General features: G+C 35.1%; 2 protein-coding genes across 2 annotated transcripts; one reads left to right on the forward strand and one right to left on the reverse strand.

Annotated features, from left to right (window-relative positions):
- Positions 1 to 3,710: 3,710 nt before the first annotated feature.
- LOC115227720 (kinesin-associated protein 3-like) lies at positions 3,711 to 4,833 on the forward strand. The gene is made up of 2 exons (XM_036498717.1): positions 3,711 to 3,858; positions 4,616 to 4,833. Exons 1-2 carry the CDS (start codon positions 3,711 to 3,713, stop codon positions 4,831 to 4,833), a joined length of 366 nt encoding a protein of 121 aa, XP_036354610.1.
- Positions 4,834 to 9,846: 5,013 nt separating this feature from the next.
- LOC115227721 lies at positions 9,847 to 11,272 on the reverse strand. Its single transcript, XM_029798467.1, has 3 exons — positions 11,165 to 11,272; positions 10,718 to 11,133; positions 9,847 to 9,975 (listed from the first exon to the last, which is right to left on the reverse strand). The coding sequence occupies exons 1-3, from the start codon at positions 11,220 to 11,222 to the stop codon at positions 9,847 to 9,849; spliced, it is 603 nt and encodes a 200-aa protein (XP_029654327.1). The 5' UTR covers positions 11,223 to 11,272.
- Between the last annotated feature and the right edge of the window lie 12,189 nt (positions 11,273 to 23,461).

A 23,461-nucleotide genomic window follows, 5' to 3' on the forward strand; every position in this document is an offset into this window, starting at 1 on the left:
GGGAATTAAGCTATCAGGTTTTCGATTTCGACAATGACAAAATATTGCTGTGATTAATTTAATAGCAAAGAGGACAGTTCCACTCGCCAGAATTGCGATCTGCAGATTGTACTGCTCAGGCCACGTTCCAGCGTAGTACCGAGGACATTCTAAAAGTAGGGCGGATCCGACAAAAACTACACAAAGGTAGTGTGAAATAGAATTTTTGAAGAAGCGACTCAAAAATATCATTTCAATCAAAAAAACGATGTAAATCCACGTTAAATACGAGACTGCGAAAATAATTGCAGATTTTTCTGAATACTGACTTTGCCGTTGCTGCAGAGCTGCAGCAAGACATGTTAGTCCAAGAAAAGTCGTCCAAGATGTGAGAAAAGCCATTCCATTTATCCCAAATACTCGTAAAAACCAAACGTCTTGATTTCTGTCAATATCAACAAGTGTTTGTCTGCATTTTTCAGTACGAAAGGCAATGAGAGAATAATTAATAATAGCAAGAACGGCGATCAAAAATGCAAGTACTGACAATACAAGATACTCCTCAAACCGGGAAAACCAAAAAAAATAATCGTCAAAACACATTTCAGAATTATCAAACAATAGTTGATTAAACTCAAAAAACCACATTTTGTGTATCGGTACAAAAAAATTTGTTTCTCAACGTTCACAGTCCTGTAGAAAGTAGAAAAGTCAAATCCTAGAAAGAGGGTTAACCAAACGCAGCTGATGACCCACATGTAATCTATCCAACTTTGAGGCGCATATAAATTCTGTTTTGTACATTTTCTATTAGCTTCAGCAATCGCCTTTGAGATATTTGGTTTATAAATGATAAAAAAGACACAGGCGATTACGATCAAAACCACCGCAATTGATCCGAGTATTTCTAAATGGGTTGACCTTATTCTTTTTTTCTGATATTTGAGAAAAGTATGGTTACCTTTTCAAACACCTCCATTTCCAGCGAAACAGTGTAGGACTAATTTAAAGAGAGTTAACCGCCGTTAAATTCTTGATAGTTGTCATTTTATCAACTAATTTTATTTAATCAGAAACAATTAGAACCACTGACTTAATCATTTTCTCCCCAAACCTAAAAGTCTTAATTGTAGTAGTGACATCGAAGACACTTGTTTTACAAACAACAATTGATTTTTAATTAAATAAACCATGAAAACTCCTTGGTATTTGTGGTCTAATTTAATTGTCATTAATAAATGTATCACCAAATCCATTTGCTTCGGTTATTTTTAAAGCCGGAAAAATATTTCAAATAAAGTTTGAAAATTAAATTTGTACTCAGAAAGCTTTGATTTTAACCAACAGTAAATGAAAATATTTTAATTTAGTTAGTTAAAAGCTCTTTCTAGTTTCCCTAGAAATGTTTTGCTTGAGCCATGCTTAGAGCCATCCTCCCTGGCATCTTCGCCCACGCTCTTTTGTTTCTGGAATTTATTAATAATTAAGATAATTAAAAATTCACATATTAATTAATTAAACTTCTCTTTCTGGTCGCTACATCCTCTATTCGCAAAGTGATTCAGGTAAGCAAGTCCGCCTCTTTCCCTTCGAGGTACAGACAGGCACTGTTGATGTTGAAGACACACTTATTTTGTAATAAATCTCGTTTATTCTTTTGTCCAGTTCAAGCGTTCTGTTTTTATAAGAAACAATCGTGCTCTCAAGGGTTTTCTTTATGATGAGTGATCCAATGTATACCTGCGTTCTTTCACTGATGTTAAGCGAACGTGCATATTGTAGGAATTTTTAAGTAACCAGCCATTCCCATGTACTATTTTCACTCTCGCATGATAGATTAATTCCAGCTCTTTGGATAGGAGGTCATATTTTCTAATTTTTTCGATCTCAACTTGCTTGGGAAGATGTTATCCCAACTTCTACCAACAAAATTTGATTCTTTATATTGTCGAAAACAAACAAATTGGGTTTTTTATGTTGATGTCGGTCTTTATAAATGTGTTCACTATTATTTTAACCAAATGAGTTTTTTCCTGCACTTTGGCCTGAAGAATCGAAAACCTTTTTTTTACAGATACCACTTCGGTTTTTTAAGTCCGTAAGGAATCCAAAAAGCATCCGTTCACTTAGAAGAGAAATTGAGCTCAATCCTCTTCCAAAATTGTTACGGGGGAGGTATAATCTCTGTTTGTTCGCCAGTCGAAGGTGTATCTTGTATTCTATTAATTGTGCCCGGATCGTATTTCCACCATTTTATATTCAAATGGCTCAATATCGACTAATCCAATGTAACAGGAAATTGTTTGAGTAATATTTCAATAGTCCAGTCAGATTCAACTTTGATCTCTGGAGAAGTACGTCAACTCCAAAATTATCCCTAAAGATTTCCCGAACTATTCCTATTTGAGGACCTCGCTAAGGCAATCATGCAAAAGTGACTTGTTTAATATGAATTGGATAATCAATTTACAAAAATGTTATACATTATTTAATGAATAAATATTTAAATTAAAAAATGTTACCAGGATACAAAAATGGACGAAGCAAGGCTCATTAAGAGGTTTGGAAAAATTAGTAATATTTTAAGGAGAGTGATCGCTGGGGATATCGATGCACATCCTACAGAAAAAGCTTTGATTGTCAACTACGAGATCGAAGCAATTATTTTAGGAGAAGACAATCAACCTATGGTTGGAGAACAAAAATCATATCAAAAAAAGTACTAAAAATTCAAATGATTCTAAAAATAGAATTAAAGTCGAAAATTTGGATTCAAATACAAACATCCGTCAACTCGCAAAAGAAATTATTGAAAAAACTTCCGTGATTCATGTCTCGAAATTCCCTGAAATCGAACAACTTCTTTTCTACCTTCAGAACAGGCGAGAAAGTCGAGTAGTTTCATGTTGGGTTCTGCGATCATTTTTAAGACATTCCCGAAGATACTCAAAAAGTTTTGAAAGCACATGGCTCTGAAGATGAGGATAAAATAACTTCAAACATCGCCGAAATTGACGATTATTTGGAAATGTTATACGATGATGTCGAAAGCAGAATTCGCGGGACAAATCTTATTCTTCAATTGGCAAGAGTTCCTGATAATTTAAGCGAACTGTTTACAAATGGTGATTTAAAATTGTTTATTTGCTTATAGAAACTGTAATTTCTGCAATGGCCAGAGTTTTGAGGGAAGATTGGCAAACAAACATTAAAATCGCAACAAATGTTTTATATTTTTTCTTTTGTTTTTCTGTTTATTCTGAGTTTCATTCTCTGATATTACATTTCCGAATTGGAGCTTTTTCAATGCAAATCATTCAACATGAAATGGATATTTACGATAGAGAACTATCCAAAGTAACAAAATTAAAACAAAGTTAATATCCACATTCATTTTTAGACAGGACGAAAGAATCTGAGCAACTTGAAGAGGCCTTAAAAAAACTGGATACGCTCGCCAAAAATCAAGAGAAGTTGTTAAGAAGTATATTTTATTATAATGTATTAGTTTCTTTTTTTATGTTATTAAATTTGTCTGAAGATTTAAAAGTAGAAATGAAAATGCACAGCAAAAAAATAGTCAATTTGCTTATCCGGGCACTGAATAGATCCGGAACCGAACTCCTCGTCATGGTTGTTTCATTCCTCAAGAAACTGAGCGTTTTTACAGACGGAATAACCGACATGGTTGAACCCTTTAGAAAAAACATTTTTAGAGAGCATCGCCAATAATGAAAAACTTGAGTTCTATATTTCCATGCACAAGCGAAGATTTAATGTCTCTAATTCTTCGACTTCTTCTAAACCTTTCATTTGATGGACAGCTTTGTCGGCAAATGGTAGAAGCTGGACTTGTCCCAAAATTAATGGCTTGTATAAGTAATGATTAAATTTCTTATTTCCAGAGACTCAAACAGATAAGAAAACAATTTTGTGTATATTTGCACATATCACAGTGGATACTAAACTATGTGTGGCTTTTGCCCATCAGGAATATATATTTACAGTTATATTAATGTTTTAGTATTTGATAGATTCTAAAATATTTGGCTTCGAATCGGGAAAGTCCTCCTGATTCCGAACTGCTTGCGTTGTGCATCAATCTTTCGGCAAACATTCAATGTGCCTCACTCATGTGCACAAAAAATGGATTTGTCGCTATTTTAAGACGGGCTTTAAAATATAAAGACCACAACATTATAAAAATTGGTCGAAATATATCCCAACATGAAGGACCTCTCAAAGAACTTTTTATTGTTTGCCAAAAAATCAATTTTTAGGAGTTCTTAGGAGACATTGCAAATTTTATCACAAAAAACCGAAATTCTGAAGACCAATTTGTGACGCAATGCATTGGAATTTTAGCCAACATGACTATTCCGGACATTGACTTTGAACTGATTGTGACAGAGTATCACCTAATCGACTGGATTGATCATCAGCTGACATTAAATAGTTTTATTTTTGGCATAAATCCCAAAAAGTATCAGATGACAACCTTTATCTCACTATTGGATTACTCTCCACTCTCTGCCACGACAGGCCTGTGGCCGAAATGGTAGTCGAGAAGTCTCATATTATTTCGATATTATTAAATATTCTGAATGGTTTGTTTTGTTAATCATTCGCAATTTAGATAAGCAGGAAATTGACGAGATTGTGATGCAGATTATATACGTCTTTTACAGGTTACTTTGCCATCCAAAAAGCTCCGATTACATCATCAACGACTCAGGTGAACTAAATGTACTCAATTCAGATGTACCAACTTATCTCATGGATTTAATGCACGATAAAAATATCAATATTCGAAATTTGTGCAATTATACTCTCGATATCATTTCTGTATATTAAAACGTATGAAAAGGCAGGAAAACAACGAGGAGTGGGCTGACAAAATTAAGAAAGAACATTTTGTGTGGTATAACTCGCAGTGGCTAGAGATGGTGGATGATCCCATAAAAATGGACAGACTCGACAGAATAATCCCCGATAAACCAGAAGGGCTGAACACGTATGTTTATGGAGCAGAATTGCTTGGAGATTCGAATGATGGTAAAATTTATAAATTGTAGTTTTTGAGAATTTTTAGATTCGAATTCATTACATTTTAGTGAAGGGATGTATCTGGATGAACCGGAAAATTACTTTTATTAATCATCCTGGATAATTTAATAGATTGTTTACAGTTTATAATTTTTAAACAAAATATTAAAAATTTCACTCTTTCATTCTACCAGTAAATTAAAATAGAGCAATCAATCACGGATATAATGATTGAACATTTTTACAAAGTTAAGAAAAAAATATGCTTTTTAATGCTTTATCAATTCTTTTTCAGTGGCTTACATAAATTCTGTCATTGACTATTGCTTTATTTTAACTTATCAGAAAGAAACTTCGACGTTAAAAATATGTGGTTTTCTATCAGTCCTTAACTTGATAAATTTTGAATATGCAGAAACTATTTCATTTTAAGAAGGATCGCTAATTCAAATCAATGAAAATCCTTGAACAAATAAAATTCGATAGTATCTGTTTTAATATAGTAAATCTAATATCGAAACATATTTTTAATTTCAAAAGAAACACATAAAATAGGTTTATACAAAAATATTACCCATATGAAAAATTTATCATTTTAACAGATACTACAAATTAATGTATTCAATAAAGTCAATTTTTGAAAAAATTGGGGTCTTTGGTGATTTTGGTCATCAGAGTATTAGTCCATTGCTTGAATCTTTCTATCGGAATGTAGCCGTTAAAGTCGACAAAAGAATAAATATAATTCTCCAAATGAGTCAGCAACTTCTGTGCCACTCCCTGAATGTCGTTGATTGTAGGACATGTGTTGATAGCCACACTGGGAGTAAAATTGACTACCTCGTTAATCTTGGAGACCGTGATTTGAAGTCGTGCGACTTTTGGAAAATGAGGATTTTCCTTGGAGTAAATAAGTTTCGACAAATTGAAAATATTGCTTGGATGATGGTTAGCAATTGCTCCCAAAAAGTGCTGGTTCAGGCCCTCTACGTCGGGCAGGATTAAATAAATTGATCCACAGAGTCCTTCGGGAAATAGTACTTGGCCGGTCATGAAGACAACAAGTTGTTCAGCCAAATGAATTCCATCAATTTCGGTCAAAAAATTATTGGGATCGATTTGTTCAAAATTCACAAATAACTAGAAAGAATAACTTTTATTATATACCTGTCGACCTGGAATTATATATCCGAACATTAACAACACGTTATAAATAATAATTTTTTAAAATATAATAAAATTTGAATTTTTATAAATATTTGATATTTTCCGAACTAATAAATATTCAAGATTAAAATTTGGAGTGACTTTAGTCTATTCTTTATAATGGTGTATGCGAGCATTATCTATCATCATAAATAATAGATTATTTCAACGGTAGTATCAATATTTTCCCTTGGTATATTTGCACAATTTGTTTCAGTGTATAGTAAAAGTCTTTAAGATATCTTTAATTGTATCAGACTGATCCAATATTGAGAAAACAACCCGTCTTTTAACTTAATCGACCAAACCAAAAATGTTTTGCTTGTGTAAATAATTTCGAGGTTTGCTCTCAAAATCTTTGGATTTCCTCCATTGACAAAGGATTCTGTTTATTGAGGCATATTTAGATAGTCACTTATTTCTTTGTTAGATTTTCCATTAATTGAATGTTCAACAATAAGTTTTTTAATTGAAAGGGATGTTGTATTTCGTTTTTTCTATATTTAGCTCTTACTTTAACAGAGTTTTTCACAAAACGTTAAAGCTTGCTTATATGCAGTTTAAGAATTATGCTTGAAGAATCAACACTAACGTTAAAGCTCGGAAAATCCTATAAGTAAAATTTAAAATACTGACAAATATTAATCTTAACGTCATCAATTCTTGGAGATTATTTAAGAAACGTATTCAGTTGTCGATTAAGTCAGTCACCTGTCAGTCAGGAGTTTATTCCTTAACTGTATTGATAAAATCCTTAAAGTATAAATCTATAAACAAAGTTCATCAAACTATGCAAGCATTTGCTTAGTGTTAAAAATTATTTAAAAATATTGAGTGTTATTAATTGGTCAATTTAGGTGTTAAGATCTTGAAGTAATTCTATAAAAGTTGCCATACTCCAAGCTTGTATCCGACAACTTGGGGCACAAAACTTGGAAAAATAATAATTAACATTTTACAGTTCCATTCTCATTAGTTAACTCGTCCAAACCACACCAATCGGATTCATTCAATGCGTTGTAATGATTTAGAATATATTTTTTAATACTTTCCTGAGTAGCCCTGACGATTCCAGGATTTTTAGTCTCCATCATTTTAGCCACGGTCATTTTTGCCCGTAAAAAAACTCCACAAATCCAAATCCACTCCTAAATAAAATATAATCCACGAGATATAACAGGTCCCTGATGGTAATTAAATCCACAAGACAGTTTCGGGTCTGTAGAAACGTCAGAATTATATATTCCATTATAATTCCAATCCCTAAACACGGAATATCACACTTTAAAAACTCGGGGTCCAATGTCTTTATTCCAAGAGAGCTCAATAATTTATCTTCTACAATTTGCAGGGCATTCCAGGCATTGAGAGGTTCAAATAGTTCAGGAGCCTATTTTTATAATCAAAACATATTCAAACATGAACTATAGACAAACAAAAATTTGGACGAAGCTGATAGTCTGGCCAACATTGGACACTCCCGAGACAGTCTTTGTAAATGCCGCGTCTGAAAACGTGGACTGAGTCGTCCACGGAGTCTGGCGAAATATAAAACGATTTTTCAAAATTTTCCTTAATTTTCTGAGCCCAGTCAGACCAAGACCAGACAAGTTTAGTGTCTAAATAATCTGACACATCCAAACCACTATCAACGTCCATCTCGACTCCACTGTAAGGATATTTTCCGTGAGAATAAAGCGTGGCCAACCAATTTACAGTCGAAAAACACAATCCCACTAATTCAACTGCCGACCCATCTCTCAAAAACTCAAACTAAAAAGTACCGAGGACTGGCTGGAATTCCTTTATTGCCAGATAGCTCACATGAGCCCATTTTATCCATCCACGTGCCACAGTTGAAGGAATTGCCTCCAAACACAAAACCAGTCGATTTTGATATTCCGGCGGTAACATTGAATCCTAGAAAAATCCACAAACTAAACATACCCTCAGAACTCATATTCTCGTCAATTTTCGGTCCCGCGTTTAATTCACGGAAGGAAATCCCAACAAAATGTCGAGTCAGTGTTTCTTGTATTGTGTCACAGAGACGTTGAATCTTTTCAAATCATGATTATATAATTACTTGTGGTTCCTGGCCTTGTTCGTCTAAAGGATAAAGTCGAAGAACGGGATCGTATAGAATATCGAGTCCCACGTCTTTCCGTGAACGAATGTAGTCCTGAATGGCCTGTAGCCAATACCAAACCGCATCCCGAGCATTATATCGACAGCACACACCCTCTCCAAGTAAATTTGGAATTAGTCCATGGCGAAGTGTCCCTGCATATCCAAGGATAGTAGCTCTACCGTTTAATACTATTAAAAACCTAGCTTCTTCAAACCTCCCAGTAAGGAGTAGTAGTCCCCGCAAAGATATAAACGTGTCCCGTCCCCAATTTCGAAATATCCCATTAGAAAAATGCGGAAAACCTTGAGATTTCGATAACAGTCGAAAAAACCTGCCGCCAAACTTGGCCGATTATCCAAGGAAACGGCGAGTGGGGGAAGACCCGAGCCTTCGACCTCCCCAAAAAGAGCAATGGAGCCCAACTTTAGCATCTTCATGAACTCCCCATCATGTGGCCCGTTATAACTAGTAAGAAATACGTAACTAGTCCAAACCATTTCAGCATAATGTGACACCGCCTTATAATAAGTCCATAAAGACCTGATATGACGTAGAAATACCTCGAAGGTACCGCGGATCTTGGGAATTCTGAGATCACATCAATCACCCTCTTCAACCAATCAGCAATCTAATATGTATGTTGCAGGAACAAACCACTGTGAACCCCAGGTTAGAGAGTCTATTAACGGTGTGGTACATAAGCCAATTTCCATGTCTCAGATTACAGCAAAGAGGGTGTGTTTGGTCGTTAGAAAGCACGATTTTATTAATCAAACTGATTTGGCCTAAAGATTCAAGCTGCATTAAAATGCCTTGGAGTCCGTTATAGACGAAGGGCCCGTAATTTGGAATATCGTAGGAATTTGAACAAATTTCTTCAGAGCGATATCGGAATAGAATTTTATTCATGTCCAAAAGAGACAAAGTGGCAATATAATTCTCCAATTCAGCAGTTTTGGAAAATAAAAAATCCTTTGAAGTCCCAAAAATTTTTGTTTGCAGATTCAAAAGGTCGGCTGGCATGTCGACTCTATAAACTGTTAGATTTGCAAATTATTACTTACCGAAACACGACGACAGAACCTTGTCTGAAATTAGAACTCAATTTAATCGAGTTTTGTCCTTCAAACATAGAAATTTCCAACATTTTTGAATCATCGGGAGAGATGTCTGTTGCACAGGCTACACTGATGTTAGCAAGTCCATTAATATAAGACTCGTTCTGAACAAAAGTATAGTTATCCTTAAAATCCTCAGACACCGACGCCTCCAAAAGTATTTTTGACACATTTCCTAACAAAAACTGCCAATTTGTGAACCTTGAACGAGCAAAGGCGCATTCGGTAATTCATGTCGGTCTCTCCGATCGAATGAGTTATAAGCTATCATTATGACAGTGTTCAGGCTTTTAGAGGACCGACGTGTAATGGCGACAATATCACAAGTCATGCTATCCACAAAAATCTAAAAACAATTTAAAATGATTAAACTTCGTCATAGCCTTCAATGCTAAGGAAATTGTGAAGAAAATTTAATATTCGTCGACATCGGTAGAGATTTGACGTATTGCCACAACCAACGTCATAAAGTCGCTTTTCTGAAACAATGTCAATCTTGAAAATAAAATAGAAAATCAACTTGATGTGGAACATATTCATCATAACAACGCGTAGACCCGATAGCACAACCCCCCATTGATATGATTGCAGTCGTCGGGAGCAAATATCGCACCGAACGTTCTTTTACAGGCGAAGGATTGTCGTGAGTGATGTCCATGAGCATGGCATGTGGAAGGGAAGGGACCAAATTGTTGGAAAATGGAAGATAGAATGAACCAATGGGGGTCCCTCCGAACTTATAAAGCAGTCTCCCAAGCTCGTGTGGATCCCAAGCATTGTACGCCTCTACAATATTTGCAATTACTTGACCTCGGACGAGAGAAGTGATTCCTAGAGAATTGGAGAAAAGACTGTCGATCTGTTCAGAGCCCGTGAACAATTCTGCCACAATGTACAAATTTGGATTTATCCGTCTCATCAAGTCGACCATGTGCTAATTTGTCAAATTTTATAAAATGCCTGAGCCACGTGAAGAGGAGTGCTATGACAGTTGTCAAGTCTGATTCCGTGGAACGTCCGTGCTACTGTGGACACATAGTCTTCGATTCTGTTCCACAAATAAGGCGAATCGGTTTGACAGGTCCCATATCGAAGTTTCACAGAGTCACCCCAAACAACCAGTTCTCGTCTGAGATAGACATTCGAGTCTAAATACGCTTTGATTGAAATAATGCAAACCTGGGCCTGCAAAGTCTCTGAGGGGGTCCCAACCCATGACCCAGCCATTTAGGGATACCACAAATTTGGAATTTTCCGAAAAAATGTTGGCTTCCTCTTCAATTAGAGACATTTTTGAGTTTTGAATGTTCATAAAATAACTGTCATTATTAGTCGGAAATAACAACAATCTCATTATCGGGGTTTCTTCGCTTATTTTTGTCCATTTCATTCCGTTCTTGGCAACAAAATTGTAGCGAGCGTTTGCTACGCAGTTACAAATGGCATGTTCTAAATGATCCCTGACTTGACTGGTCTTTTCCTCGTTTAGTTTCTCCAATTTGGCTCTCAGCCCAGCAAGGTCGGGATTCTTTCGCAACTCAGTTGGTCCATACAGCATAATGGCCAGGGAAATATTGACTTTGCTTCTGTTGCGACGGAATTCTTGGTCCTGGATTATATTTAGTGTCCCTTCGGCATTTTGAGGGACAAAACCTAAAACATCAAATTGGTATAAAAAGGTCACCGTCAGAAATTAAGGTAGAAAACTCGTCGAGTGTTCTTTCTACGTCACAGCAAAACATTTCATGAATTTTTAGAGGAAGTATAATTTTATTCCTCAAAATATTCTCCAGAATTGCCAAATGAGCTTCTGTTTTTATTTCTGGGCCAAGTCCCTCACATTTCCAACTCCCCGCCCCAATTTGCTCATTAAAATGAAAAATAGCTCGATCTAGTAAATACGCAGGTCGAAGATATGGACATGTCTTTAAATTATAACTAAATAAGTTGAAAAGACAACAAGGAACCAGCTTTCTGGGTGCTCTGCAATCCAAGGAGAACACACAGAGGCATGATTTAGAACAATGTCACTTATAGTAAGAATATTCCACTCTTGGCGAATAAATTCGACCAAATTAGCAAGTTCTTGGAAGTTTTTGCAATCAAGGGTTGAATTGAGAACAAAATAGTCACGAATGCTGTAACTCGAGTTGGAAACACCGAGTTGTTGCACAGGAGTTAGATGAATCATGTTGAATCCACACATCTTTGCGATTTGCAATCTGAAAAGCTATAAAATTGCAAATATTTACCTAGATAACCAATCCTTGATTGGTCCGAGGGATTTTACGATATATGTCTGGGAAGATACCTCCTCGGGCCTGATCCGGATGTTTGACTGAGGTCCCACCAAAAGCTCAGGGTCCACCACAAAACAGCCCTCCGTTAGCAATTTCGAGCTATAAATAGTCAAGAAAATATATAACCTGGAAAGGTCAGAAATCTTAAAGTTAAAGGCTCCGGGAAGACGTAAAAAAATAGAATAAGTATTATCTTTTCGTGGGACTTTGTAATATTTATTTCGAGTAAATCCTTCAATTTTTTCAGTCATTGGCATATTTGTTTCGACTTTGAGTTCTTTTAATGCAAGACTTTGGCCTAAATGCAAGCGAAGTACAGTTCCTTTGGAAATTCTGTAGTGCTTGGTCCTACAATCCCCGTCACTGTGCACAATCAGGTCGTATACTTCACAACCAAGACTCATAACTACTACAGAATTAGAATTGATTGGAATAATATGAAATTCTAATCAATGTACTATAATAAACGTTTAAAATAAATATATTATTAATAATATTGAAAATTTTGGAGAATAAAATTTATTAATACAATTTGAATTTAACTATGGAGTTTATAGCTCATTAAATAATAATACTATTTAATCTGAATAATCAATTATACGTACTACTGTTTTATAAAGTTGAATAATCAATTTATAATACGCAGAAATAATTTAAATATCCATTTTCTGGCCAATAAAGTCAATATTTTTTCGATAAGACCACTCCAATTGGAAAGACAAGTAGAAATAATTTATTTATATAAAAAAATCTTGTTTAGCAATGATCTTAGAGATTAATGAATTCTGAATTACAATCCTCTTTAAAGAAATGGATATAAAATTATTTTTATTATTTTTTATTTTAATATTATTTAAATAAATGCCTTGTAGATTAATTAAATTTGATACATTTAAAATAATTCACCAAAGTTTGTTTTGTAGTCTGGTTAACCTAACCAAATCAAATTTAATTTTTAGCACAAAAAGATGTCAGATACTCAAATGTCAGATACCCAAACAGAAGTCGACAGACTCAAAGCTCTAGTCCGAAGACTAGGAATAAAAGATACCTCCTCCGATTCATCTCGTCATTCCACAAATAAATCACACCCTGACATAGAATCACTTTCAGACCCAAATTTGCCATTTCTAAACATCCCCGGAATCCCTGATTTGACCGAAAACTCAGTAGAAGACCCCTCACTATCATCCCTTTCAGACCCCGAAACTTGGTTACCCATTTTGTGATTATTTTGCAGGCTGACGACGACTGTCATGCCTCCTTCTATTCACGACTCGGGATTTGACTGGGCTGTGTCCTTCCTGGATGACCCCTCTCCCAGAGTGAGAACTATAATTTCAAACTTCAAAGAAAATATTTCTCAAAGTGTCTTTTTATCAACAATTTTATAGATCATGGCAATTCTAATGTTTCAAAGAGTTCTCAATCTACCAAAAAACACAGTAAAAATTGAATAAATTTTTTTAGCTTTAAAATCTCCTACCAAATCGGCCGTAGAAGTAACCAGAGAACTAAAAAGAGAATCGGCCCCCACAAGTACGCCGAAAGTGCAGATTCCTCGACGTTTTTTGTAATTTTTGTATTTTTAGAAACGTCGGTGTCTTCTTCACTGAACACAACCAGACTTGCTGTTAGTCCTGTGGAGGTCCCATCCCAGGTTTCGAACGTTGGGAATAACACGGCTTATCGGCCAAAGATTAATAAAACTCTTTCGTCTGCGGCGTCGATTAGTTCACTTAAGTACGTAATGGGCATGTAATGACTAGTGTTCCTGGTAATCCTTACAAATTGAAACCACCCAGTCGGTTTAGACTGCAAAGACCGTCTTCTCTTTCGAGGTTTCCTTGATTGAGGGGTCGATTGTTTTGTTTCTATGTTTTCCTGATTTGTAGTTTAAATATTAGAGTTTAATGATTTGTTGATTGTAGATTGCGCAACTTTTTGGGTATTTTGATTAATATTTTGGGTGGTTTATATTTGTTTATTTACTCTTAAAACGGTTTTTGTTAGCTGAGAATTAAAGTTTTTTGTTTTTTTACTGTTAAGAAATTCGCCGTTTCCGAAGATTGTAAACATGCCCATATTACAACTGGTGAGTTAGGATTGATAATCGATGCTGGTTTTGTAATTAAAAATAAGTAGATTGGACAGTTAAAATCAAATAAAATTTAGTTAGTTTATGAAAATTCTGATTGATTTATCCCATCAAAAATTGTTTAATATTCTAGTTTTCAGATCAAATTGATGTTTAAAATTGTCGAGATTAAAATTATAAATTTCGGTTTTTAATATTTTTTACTTTTAATTCGTGTTATTCTAAAACATTTAGGAAAATTTATAACAAAAATTAGAAGCTCAAAATTTTATTAAAAGCAATGGTGGTTATTGAAACAATATTCGGATAATGAGTTATGTTTTGAATTTCTCTGAATATTCGACTTTTATTTAAATTTGTTAAATCAAAAAAATGTTGGTTTTATACAAAATTGATTACATCAAAGTACGCATAGCAACAAAAATGTCCCATTGGTTAGTCGTTGTATCATAATAAACAAGTTACTATAACGATCAATGGTCAAAAGCACAATCAGAACTCAGAGACACCTTGCATGACGAGACGAATTTCAAAAAACATAACGTCATTTTTTATGTTGTTTTATTCGTTTAGACGCACGAAAGTCTGTTTGGCAGCATAGCTTCTCTGTACATAAAATATATCCAAATTTACACAAAATTAAATGAATGTCACGATCAGATAGTTCATCCCCAGAAACGAATACTACTCAAGTTATAATCTCATTTAAAGTCAAGACACGTGATTGAAGGGACAATAGGAAGAATCCTTGACTTGAAAAATGATCTTGTAAGACTGAACATGTCCGAATTCCATTTCATGGAAGACATTTTGTGCGACATGAAATTGACACCTGTTACGTTGATAAAAGTCATTTTTAGGATCAAATTGAGCTGCCGATTCCGAAATATTTTGTGAGGGAACGAAGAGTCGAATTAGACAGCAGAAATAGAATTTTGGATAAAATTCTCTCCAAAATTGGTCCTCAAAAAATTCCGGTTGTTATTTATTTTTTATGCTCAGGATGAATTCGAAATTGAACTAAGCATTGAAGACGCTGTAAAAATAATTCAGACCAACGAACGAGCCCGCCAAGCTAGAATTCGCGCTAAATTCATGATCGAAATAAAAAAACAAGAAAGACAAGAAGCCTTTGCCAGAAAGACTACAAATAAAATATTTTCACTAAATCAGGCGGGCTCGATTATTCAGAAAGTACAATATTCATGTCTAATTAGATTTGGAGGGGATACATAACTCGCAAAAAAGTGATCGAAAGTCAAAATAAAGAGGAGATCTTTCTTGGAATGGTAATATTTATAACTCTACAATTTCAGGTCAAAACCGAGCTTGAAGACAAGGAACAAAAAAGGGCTTTGGAAGTCGAGGAAATTCGAAGAACTGTTCAGGATGCCAATGAACAGCAATATCAAGAAGCTCTGATTAAAATAAAGGACATTTTGGTAAATACTGAAGGTTCAGAACTCAAAGAAAGCATGCAAGACAGCATTCGGCAGTGGTTTATTGAAGTCAGGTAAGTAGTTGATGACATTTCTAGAGATGCTGTTGGGAGATTTCCCGACTATCCGTCGGTCGAGGAAGGAGGGTCGTTAAAAATCTTTACGACCAACTCTCCCGATGAAGTTGAAGAACAACTGAATAATAAAGTTGGTTTTAAAATTCATATTTTAGCCAGAAAAAGGAAAAGCCGAGAAAAAACCAAAAGAAAATAAAAAAGAAAAGGACAAAAAACAAAAAGTGAATTACTCGAACTAAGTTTGATAGAAAAACGAAGATTCTTTTGAAATGACAGATTCTAAATTTTTGAACACGTTAAAAGAAACTTCTCTAGAATACGACAGTGAGAACTAATTTTTATATAACGCAGATGTTTGGCTTGACAAAAACGAGGATTACAACATCAATCAGCAATATGACATTGAAATGGTCAAAAAATCAAAATGGAAAGAAATGGAGGAAGAAATTCGACTTCAGGTGGATGAACTCATGCGAGAAGAACTTTCGAATTTAAAAGAGGTTTGCCATTTAAAAATTATTCAGGCCGTCGACAGGCAAAGAGCTGGTAAGAAAAAAAACAAAAAACCCAAAAAACGAAAAAAAGGTGGAAAAAAAGGTCGTAAAGGAAAGGATTTGACCGCCAATCGGTTCCAAATCTGTAAGTATTTTTAGAGAAATTTCTGATCTTTACGAAGAGCTCATCACCCAGGGAATAATAAAGAAGCCCTTAAACTGTCGAATCAGTGACTACATTGGTGATTTCAACTATTTGGGAATGACTTTGAGAAATTTCAATTTCGAGCCAATGCCCTCACTAAGCGACGTTCGTAGAATAGTAACAGAATACGCGATTTTGTCAATGGGTAAATTCATATCGATATAGGAAGGATCTGCCTCAATTAGAGCTTCCGCCCCTTTGATAAGATCAATGATGTTGGCTGGTCCAAAAGGAACAGGAAAAAAAATGTTGGTTCATGCAATTTGCAACGAACTTGGAGCCAATTTATTTGACCTGACTGCCAGCAACATTGCAGGAAAATACCAGGGAAAAAATGGATTGAAAATGTTGATGCATTTGATTGACAAAGTGGGAAGGGCAATGCAGCCATCAATCATTTTTATTGACGAATGTGAAAAAATGTTCAAGAAAAAAATACCAAAAACTGATACTGTTCATTGAATGCTTAATTCGACATAGACTGAACCGAAACGACTCAAAAAAGATATGATCAAGTTTTTTAAAGGAATCAAAGGGGCTGATCGCGTAATGATCATAGGGACGTCTAGTTGTCCGTGGGATGGCGAAATCAAAGCATTGACAGGATTTTATCAAAAGTTGATTTTGATTCCGAGACCTGATTTCCCGTCGAGACAAAGTAGCGTTTAGAACTGAATTTTAGTGATTTGGGAAAATAGTATTAAAAAACTGAACGGATCAGTGACTCGGCATTTTGATTTGTGTTTACTTGGAAAAATAAGCGACGGATTTTCTCCAAAAAGTATTGTCAAGGCTTGTGAGCAAGTATTAATAACACATATAATTATCGAGGTATTGGTGGAGAGTAGAGTGGCCCAATTGCAAAGAAAGCCTCTTAAAGCCAATGAGTTTATCGAACCACTGTCTACAAGTGAGCCAATATATAAGGAGGAAGAGGACATGTTCAAGGTTGGGGGTCATTAATCATTCAGGAATGGCACAAGAAAACACCAATTGGAAAGAGAAGAAATGCTCTTGAAAAAATCTAGATTTCAAAAAATCACTAATAATGTAATTCTAGTTATTGGTGTTTGATCATAAATAACACACTTAATTATTTTTGTTTTTGATAGAAATAAGGTAAGTAATTTGATTCACCTATTAAAAATTAAATAAGTAAGCGATTATTCCAAAATATATTTTTGAAAATCTCGATGTTAAGTAAATATTACCAAGTTTTAGATTCCCTGTGAAAATAATATAGGGGAACCCACAAATATTAAACATGCCTAGAAACCAAGTTAATACTCGACAAAACTATTAAGAAATCTAAAATAATGATAGAAAACATAATCAACTGAATGAAAAATAAAATAAAAATATAAAGTCAGTGAGGACTACTTTTGAGAACAAAGACAGAATCGAGAGATGTGACGAGTTGTTCAGCATTATCACTCCCACATATGGAGGACAACTTCATGACATCAAAATGATCAAACAAAGCAATCACCCCACCACTCCCCCCAACCATCCCACAAAACTCGACATAAAACTGAGGATATGTGGGGAGTGAGTAGAACACCACCGAGTCCACTCCCCGCAATTTATACCTAACTAACACAACAACAACCAACCGGTGATAAAAGTGGAACCTCTCCGTGACCACCAACAACTGTACTTTACGGTTAAAAAACATATCCCTCGACTTGTGGACACGTTCTTCACTCGAATATCTACACCTCAAACACACAAATCACTCAGAAATGAAGGCACAACTCGTCTTCTCCCCCACACAGTAATTCCTAACACGAGTATAGTCGAAATATGAGGCAACAAACACCACAAACTGCTCCCCCGAACGAAGACACAAAGAAGGCAATATTTGGTCAGTAAAACACCCAAATCTATTCTCCGCCGATTCCATCAACGACCCCTTCTTCAGGCGTTGAAAAACATGTTTCAAATCACCTGCCGTCTGCCCAACCACCCCTCCTCTCCTGGGCACACGCACAGCAACACTCCCCTCATAATCTACCAATTCATCCCCACAACCAACTGGTCGAAAACTGAGCAAACAAAGTGGTCAGTTCGAGGAATGGCTGAGCCGACAACACCACGAGTTGTCTGTACTGGCGGTTTCTACTGATATGAGTGGAGTACTACAGCTGGTTGAGTTGCCACTCGTGGATCCTCATTATATCGACTCCGTGGAGGTCCTCGACCTGGCAATTCGTCTTATTCAACACATTCTCGAATATATAAGGGATATATACCAGGAGATGTGCCCAATTCTGCATGTACATCACATCCGCCTGGTCAACCACCACAATCTCCACCGACGACAGGAAATCGACCGACCCCTTCCGACTAAACACGTGTTTCCAGACACACAGACCCTTCCGCGATGAGGGTGACCAGTCCGAGGGGGGATGCCACCAAAATGTCCGCGGAATTGTAATCAACGTACAATTTTAGTTTGTTCTTCCCCACACAAACTCCCACTCGGAAATGATCGTCACAATTTCCCTCAAAAATGGCGCGAAAATCCTCTAAAAGTGACTAAATAGGCAAACCTGGCTTATTTTTCCCGCCATTACATTTGGCGCCAAATTCCTCATCAAATCTTCTTTTCCCGATTTTGTAGGCCTAAAAATATATTTTAAACAAACTTGATTAGCAGGGGCTATTAGCAACTCGAATAGATTTATTATATGGAGAGCAGAGTTGCGAAATGGGAGGAGAATGAGAGCTCGTGTTCTCGTAAAGCCTTGATCCCTCTCCTCAGTGTCCCCATTAGCAGTCATTATGGAATGGGCCCTTCAATAAATGGCGGGAAATACTTGGTGATGTGGTTAAGAATGTGCATGCAATAGCATGTCTGAAGAGACGCCACTTTAGTCCCACATCGATCAACATATAAAAAATCCTATATTTATTTAAATAAAAAATATATTTTATAATACAATATAATTTTGAAATATTGAAAGTAAACTCCGCTCAAAATCTCCAAACTGTCCATTCTCTATCAATGAAGCACAAAATATACTGAAGGGAGTGTTGCACACGACTGGAAACACGTTTGAAAGAGTTTCTGAGAATTCTTCAGTCACATTCAGATTTGTATTTGCCAACAAGTCCTCAAAATCTGTGCTTTTCTGGGTCTGGGAGGAAACCAGTGCGTCTCCAATGTGAGCAATCTACACTGTATGGCGGGAAAAACGTTAATGTCATGTGCTGTCTTGTTATTGGCCATTTTCTCTGGGTTGATTAGTCTCATGTAGTGTTCACGGTAGGTTTCTGTGGGTAAATAAGACGAGGGTTACCGACTGTCCCATAGAGAGCGTTGGGTTCTGGTTTGTTTGTTATTTCTGACTCATTTTTATGTGATGTTTCTATTTTTCTTTTTCTTTTGGTTAATAATTAGTTTTTACAGGGGTTTTGGATGATTTGTTTGGGTCAACATGAACTTGAATTGAACAGACAAATCACGTTTTTAAATTACTGTTTTTAATAAATTTAATTATTTTTAAAAATAATTAAAATAATTTTTAATTGGTTTCATGAATTATCTCTTAAAAAAATTTGTTGATTATCTTGTCTACTATTTTTAATAATTTCTTGTTTAATTTGTGTCAATTAATAAAAGATTTTATGATATTTAATTATAATATTATTTATTATTTAAAAATTCATTAAAAATTTTTAAAATTATAATAGTAGTTTTTATTTCATTTATCGAATTGTTTATTGTGATGCTCGTTCCTATCGAACAAGAACTTGATTCAACCGTGAAATTTATTGAAACAAATTTGAAAAATCGGTTAAAAAAACATATTTTAAATAATTTTACAAAAAATCTAAGAGCCATTCTTTATGAAAAGTTCACAACCATTTGGAACCCAAACAACCCATATCTTGGAAGTGCATTTCGCTGTATCCGAAGCACCCGCCTACAACAAGACGAATCTATCCTACAGGCTTGTGAAAGAGTCCAAATGTCTAAAAAAGACCAGAAAATAATATCAGAATCCCTCGGCGAGATCTCTATTTGGACAGACCCCAATTCCGTCGTGTTCCTCAACGTGGAGGGCAAGCAAGTGAATATATACAAGCCGATAGAAATGCCATATTACGTCCCCTATTGTGTGTATTCTCAGGACGTGTATTCCTATGAAGACTACTATAATTTGTACGGATATCCTACTTGGGATGCTGTCGATGTCTGATTAGATTATTTAATAATTTTGCTGTTTTGAATTGTTTTTAATTATCATTGATTTTTTATTGTGTTTATCTTAATAATAAAATGGTATGGTGTGTGTCTGTCTGTGTGTCTGTCTGTCTGTGCACACCCACATTCAATTGTTACAAACCAGATCAATAAAAAATTATTTTCTGCGTTTTTGTTAAAATGAACAACAAGAAAGTCCTCGACTCACATGATGTGGTCCCCCAAAACTTCAAGCCAAAAAATTAAAAAAAATTATTTTCTGCGTTTTTGTTAAAATGAACAACAAGAAAGTCCTCGACTCACATGATGTGGTCCCCCAAAACTTTCAAGCCAAAAAATTAAAAAAATTATTTTCTGCGTTTTTGTTAAAATGAACAACAAGAAAGTCCTCGACTCACATGATGTGGTCCCCCAAAACTTTCAAGCCAAAAAATTAAAAAAATTATTTTCTGCGTTTTTGTTAAAATGAACAACAAGAAAGTCCTCGACTCACATGATGTGGTCCCCCAAAACTTTCAAGCCAAAAAATTAAAAAAATTATTTTCTGCGTTTTTGTTAAAATGAACAACAAGAAAGTCCTCGACTCACATGATGTGGTCCCCCAAAACTTTCAAGCCAAAAAATTAAAAAAAATTATTTTCTGCGTTTTTGTTAAAATGAACAACAAGAAAGTCCTCGACTCACATGATGTGGTCCCCCAAAACTTTCAAGCCAAAAAATAAAAAAAATTATTTTCTGCGTTTTTGTTAAAATAAACAACAGAAAGTCCTCGACTCACATGATGTGGTCCCCCAAAACCTTCAAGCCAAAAAATAAAAAAAAAATTATTTTCTGCGTTTTTGTTAAAATGAACAACAAGAAAGTCCTCGACTCACATGATGTGGTCCCCCAAAACCTTCAAGCCAAAAAATTTAAAAAAATTATTTTCTGCGTTTTTGTTAAAATGAACAACAAGAAAGTCCTCGACTCACATGATGTGGTCCCCCAAAACCTTCAAGCAAAAAATTAAAAAAAATTATTTTCTGCGTTTTTGTTAAAATGAACAACAAGAAAGTCCTCGACTCACATGATGTGGTCCCCCAAAACCTTCAAGCCAAAAAATTAAAAAAATTATTTTCTGCGTTTTTGTTAAAATGAACAACAAGAAAGTCCTCGACTCACATGATGTGGTCCCCCAAAACCTTCAAGCCAAAAAATTAAAAAAAATTTTTCTGCGTTTTTGTTAAAATGAACAACAAGAAAGTCCTCGACTCACATGATGTGGTCCCCCAAAACCTTCAAGCCAAAAAATTAAAAAAAATTATTTTCTGCGTTTTTGTTAAAATGAACAACAAGAAAGTCCTCGACTCACATGATGTGGTCCCCCAAAACCTTCAAGCCAAAAAATTAAAAAAAATTATTTTCTGCGTTTTTGTTAAAATGAACAACAAGAAAGTCCTCGACTCACATGATGTGGTCCCCCAAAACCTTCAAGCCAAAAAATTAAAAAAATTATTTTCTGCGTTTTTGTTAAAATGAACAACAAGAAAGTCCTCGACTCACATGATGTGGTCCCCCAAAACCTTCAAGCCAAAAAATTAAAAAAATTATTTTCTGCGTTTTTGTTAAAATGAACAACAAGAAAGTCCTCGACTCACATGATGTGGTCCCTCAAAACCTTCAAGCCAAAAAATTAAAAAAATTATTTTCTGCGTTTTTGTTAAAATGAACAACAAGAAAGTCCTCGACTCACATGATGTGGTCCCTCAAAACTTCAAGCCAAAAAATTAAAAAAAATTATTTTCTGCGTTTTTGTTAAATGAACAACAAGAAAGTCCTCGACTCACATGATGTGGTCCCCCAAAACCTTCAAGCCAAAAATTAAAAAAAAATATTTTCTGCGTTTTTGTTAAAATGAACGACAAGAAAGTCCTCGACTCACATGATGAGGTCCTCCACAACCTTCAAGCCTCGTGAGGCCATTAATTAGCTTAGCTATCTTTTTTCGATGACATAAATTCTTTTTTGTTAAATTTTCGTTAAAAAAATAAAATAAAAGCTCTAATTGTTATCGACCATGAATAGACTGTGCAATTATCAGATTTTGAAAACCACTAAAAAGGAAAAAGCAAAAATTATTAGAGATTTACATAATTGATTCTTTTTAACTGCCGAAACTGACAAATTCGATTATGCTACTGTTTAGATTTCTTAAAAGATAGAGGCAAATAAAATTTAAATTAGTCATGTAAATTTCAATTTGCCTATATTTAAATCTCCTTGATTTAACAGGCTTTAATTTTTTTCCTTATAATACTACAAAGATGAAGCTGATTATCATTTTCTTTACCGAAACAGACAAGTTCGATTATGCTAAAGTTTCAATTCCTTTAAACATAGAGGCAATTAAGTATAATGGCTTTGATTGGATAATACACTTTACATAAATTTCACTAAATAAATTTACGTAGAAAATTTAATATAAATTACTGATTCGCGTTTACAAAATCATAAGCATGTCCTATAAAGAGAGATCTGAGAATGTTAACAAACAAGAGAATATGAACCATATAACAAAAAAAGAGAAACGAGGGAAGATGTGCTTAAATGGTGAGGGAACTTAGACAACAGCTGAACAAGGTCAGGACTGCTGTTAGACTCAACTACGGGTAATAGAATTATGCATTCTAGGTTAATTGTTTGGGATGAATGTACGATGGCTCATAAAGGCGCATTCAAGCAGTTGACCGAACATATAGAGATATCAAGAATTGTAGCGACCATTTGTTTGGGGGAGCATTAGTTGTATTGGCAGGTGATTTTAGACAGACGCTGCCAATTATTCAAAGAGGAACGCCTGCGGATGAATTGAATGCCTGCCTCAAATCGTCATATTTGTGGACACACGTGAAAAAGGTAAGCTTAGATGTAAATGTACATGCACATTTACAAGGCGTTAATAGCATATTCCCACAAATCCCTCTAGATATTGGAAATGGGGCAATCACTTCAGAAATGCACGACCAGAAAATTAGGCTACCGGAAGAATTATGTATTTTCGTAGAAACAGCAGAAGAATTATTGAATGCCGTCTATTCCGAACTATCTGAACACTACGTGAATTTCGACTGGCTGCGTGAACGAGCTATATTAGCTCCACTTAATGATGAGGTACTTAA

This window comes from Octopus sinensis, unplaced genomic scaffold (assembly GCF_006345805.1).
Source record: "Octopus sinensis unplaced genomic scaffold, ASM634580v1 Contig07101, whole genome shotgun sequence".
NCBI classification, from domain to species: Eukaryota; Metazoa; Mollusca; class Cephalopoda; order Octopoda; family Octopodidae; genus Octopus; species Octopus sinensis.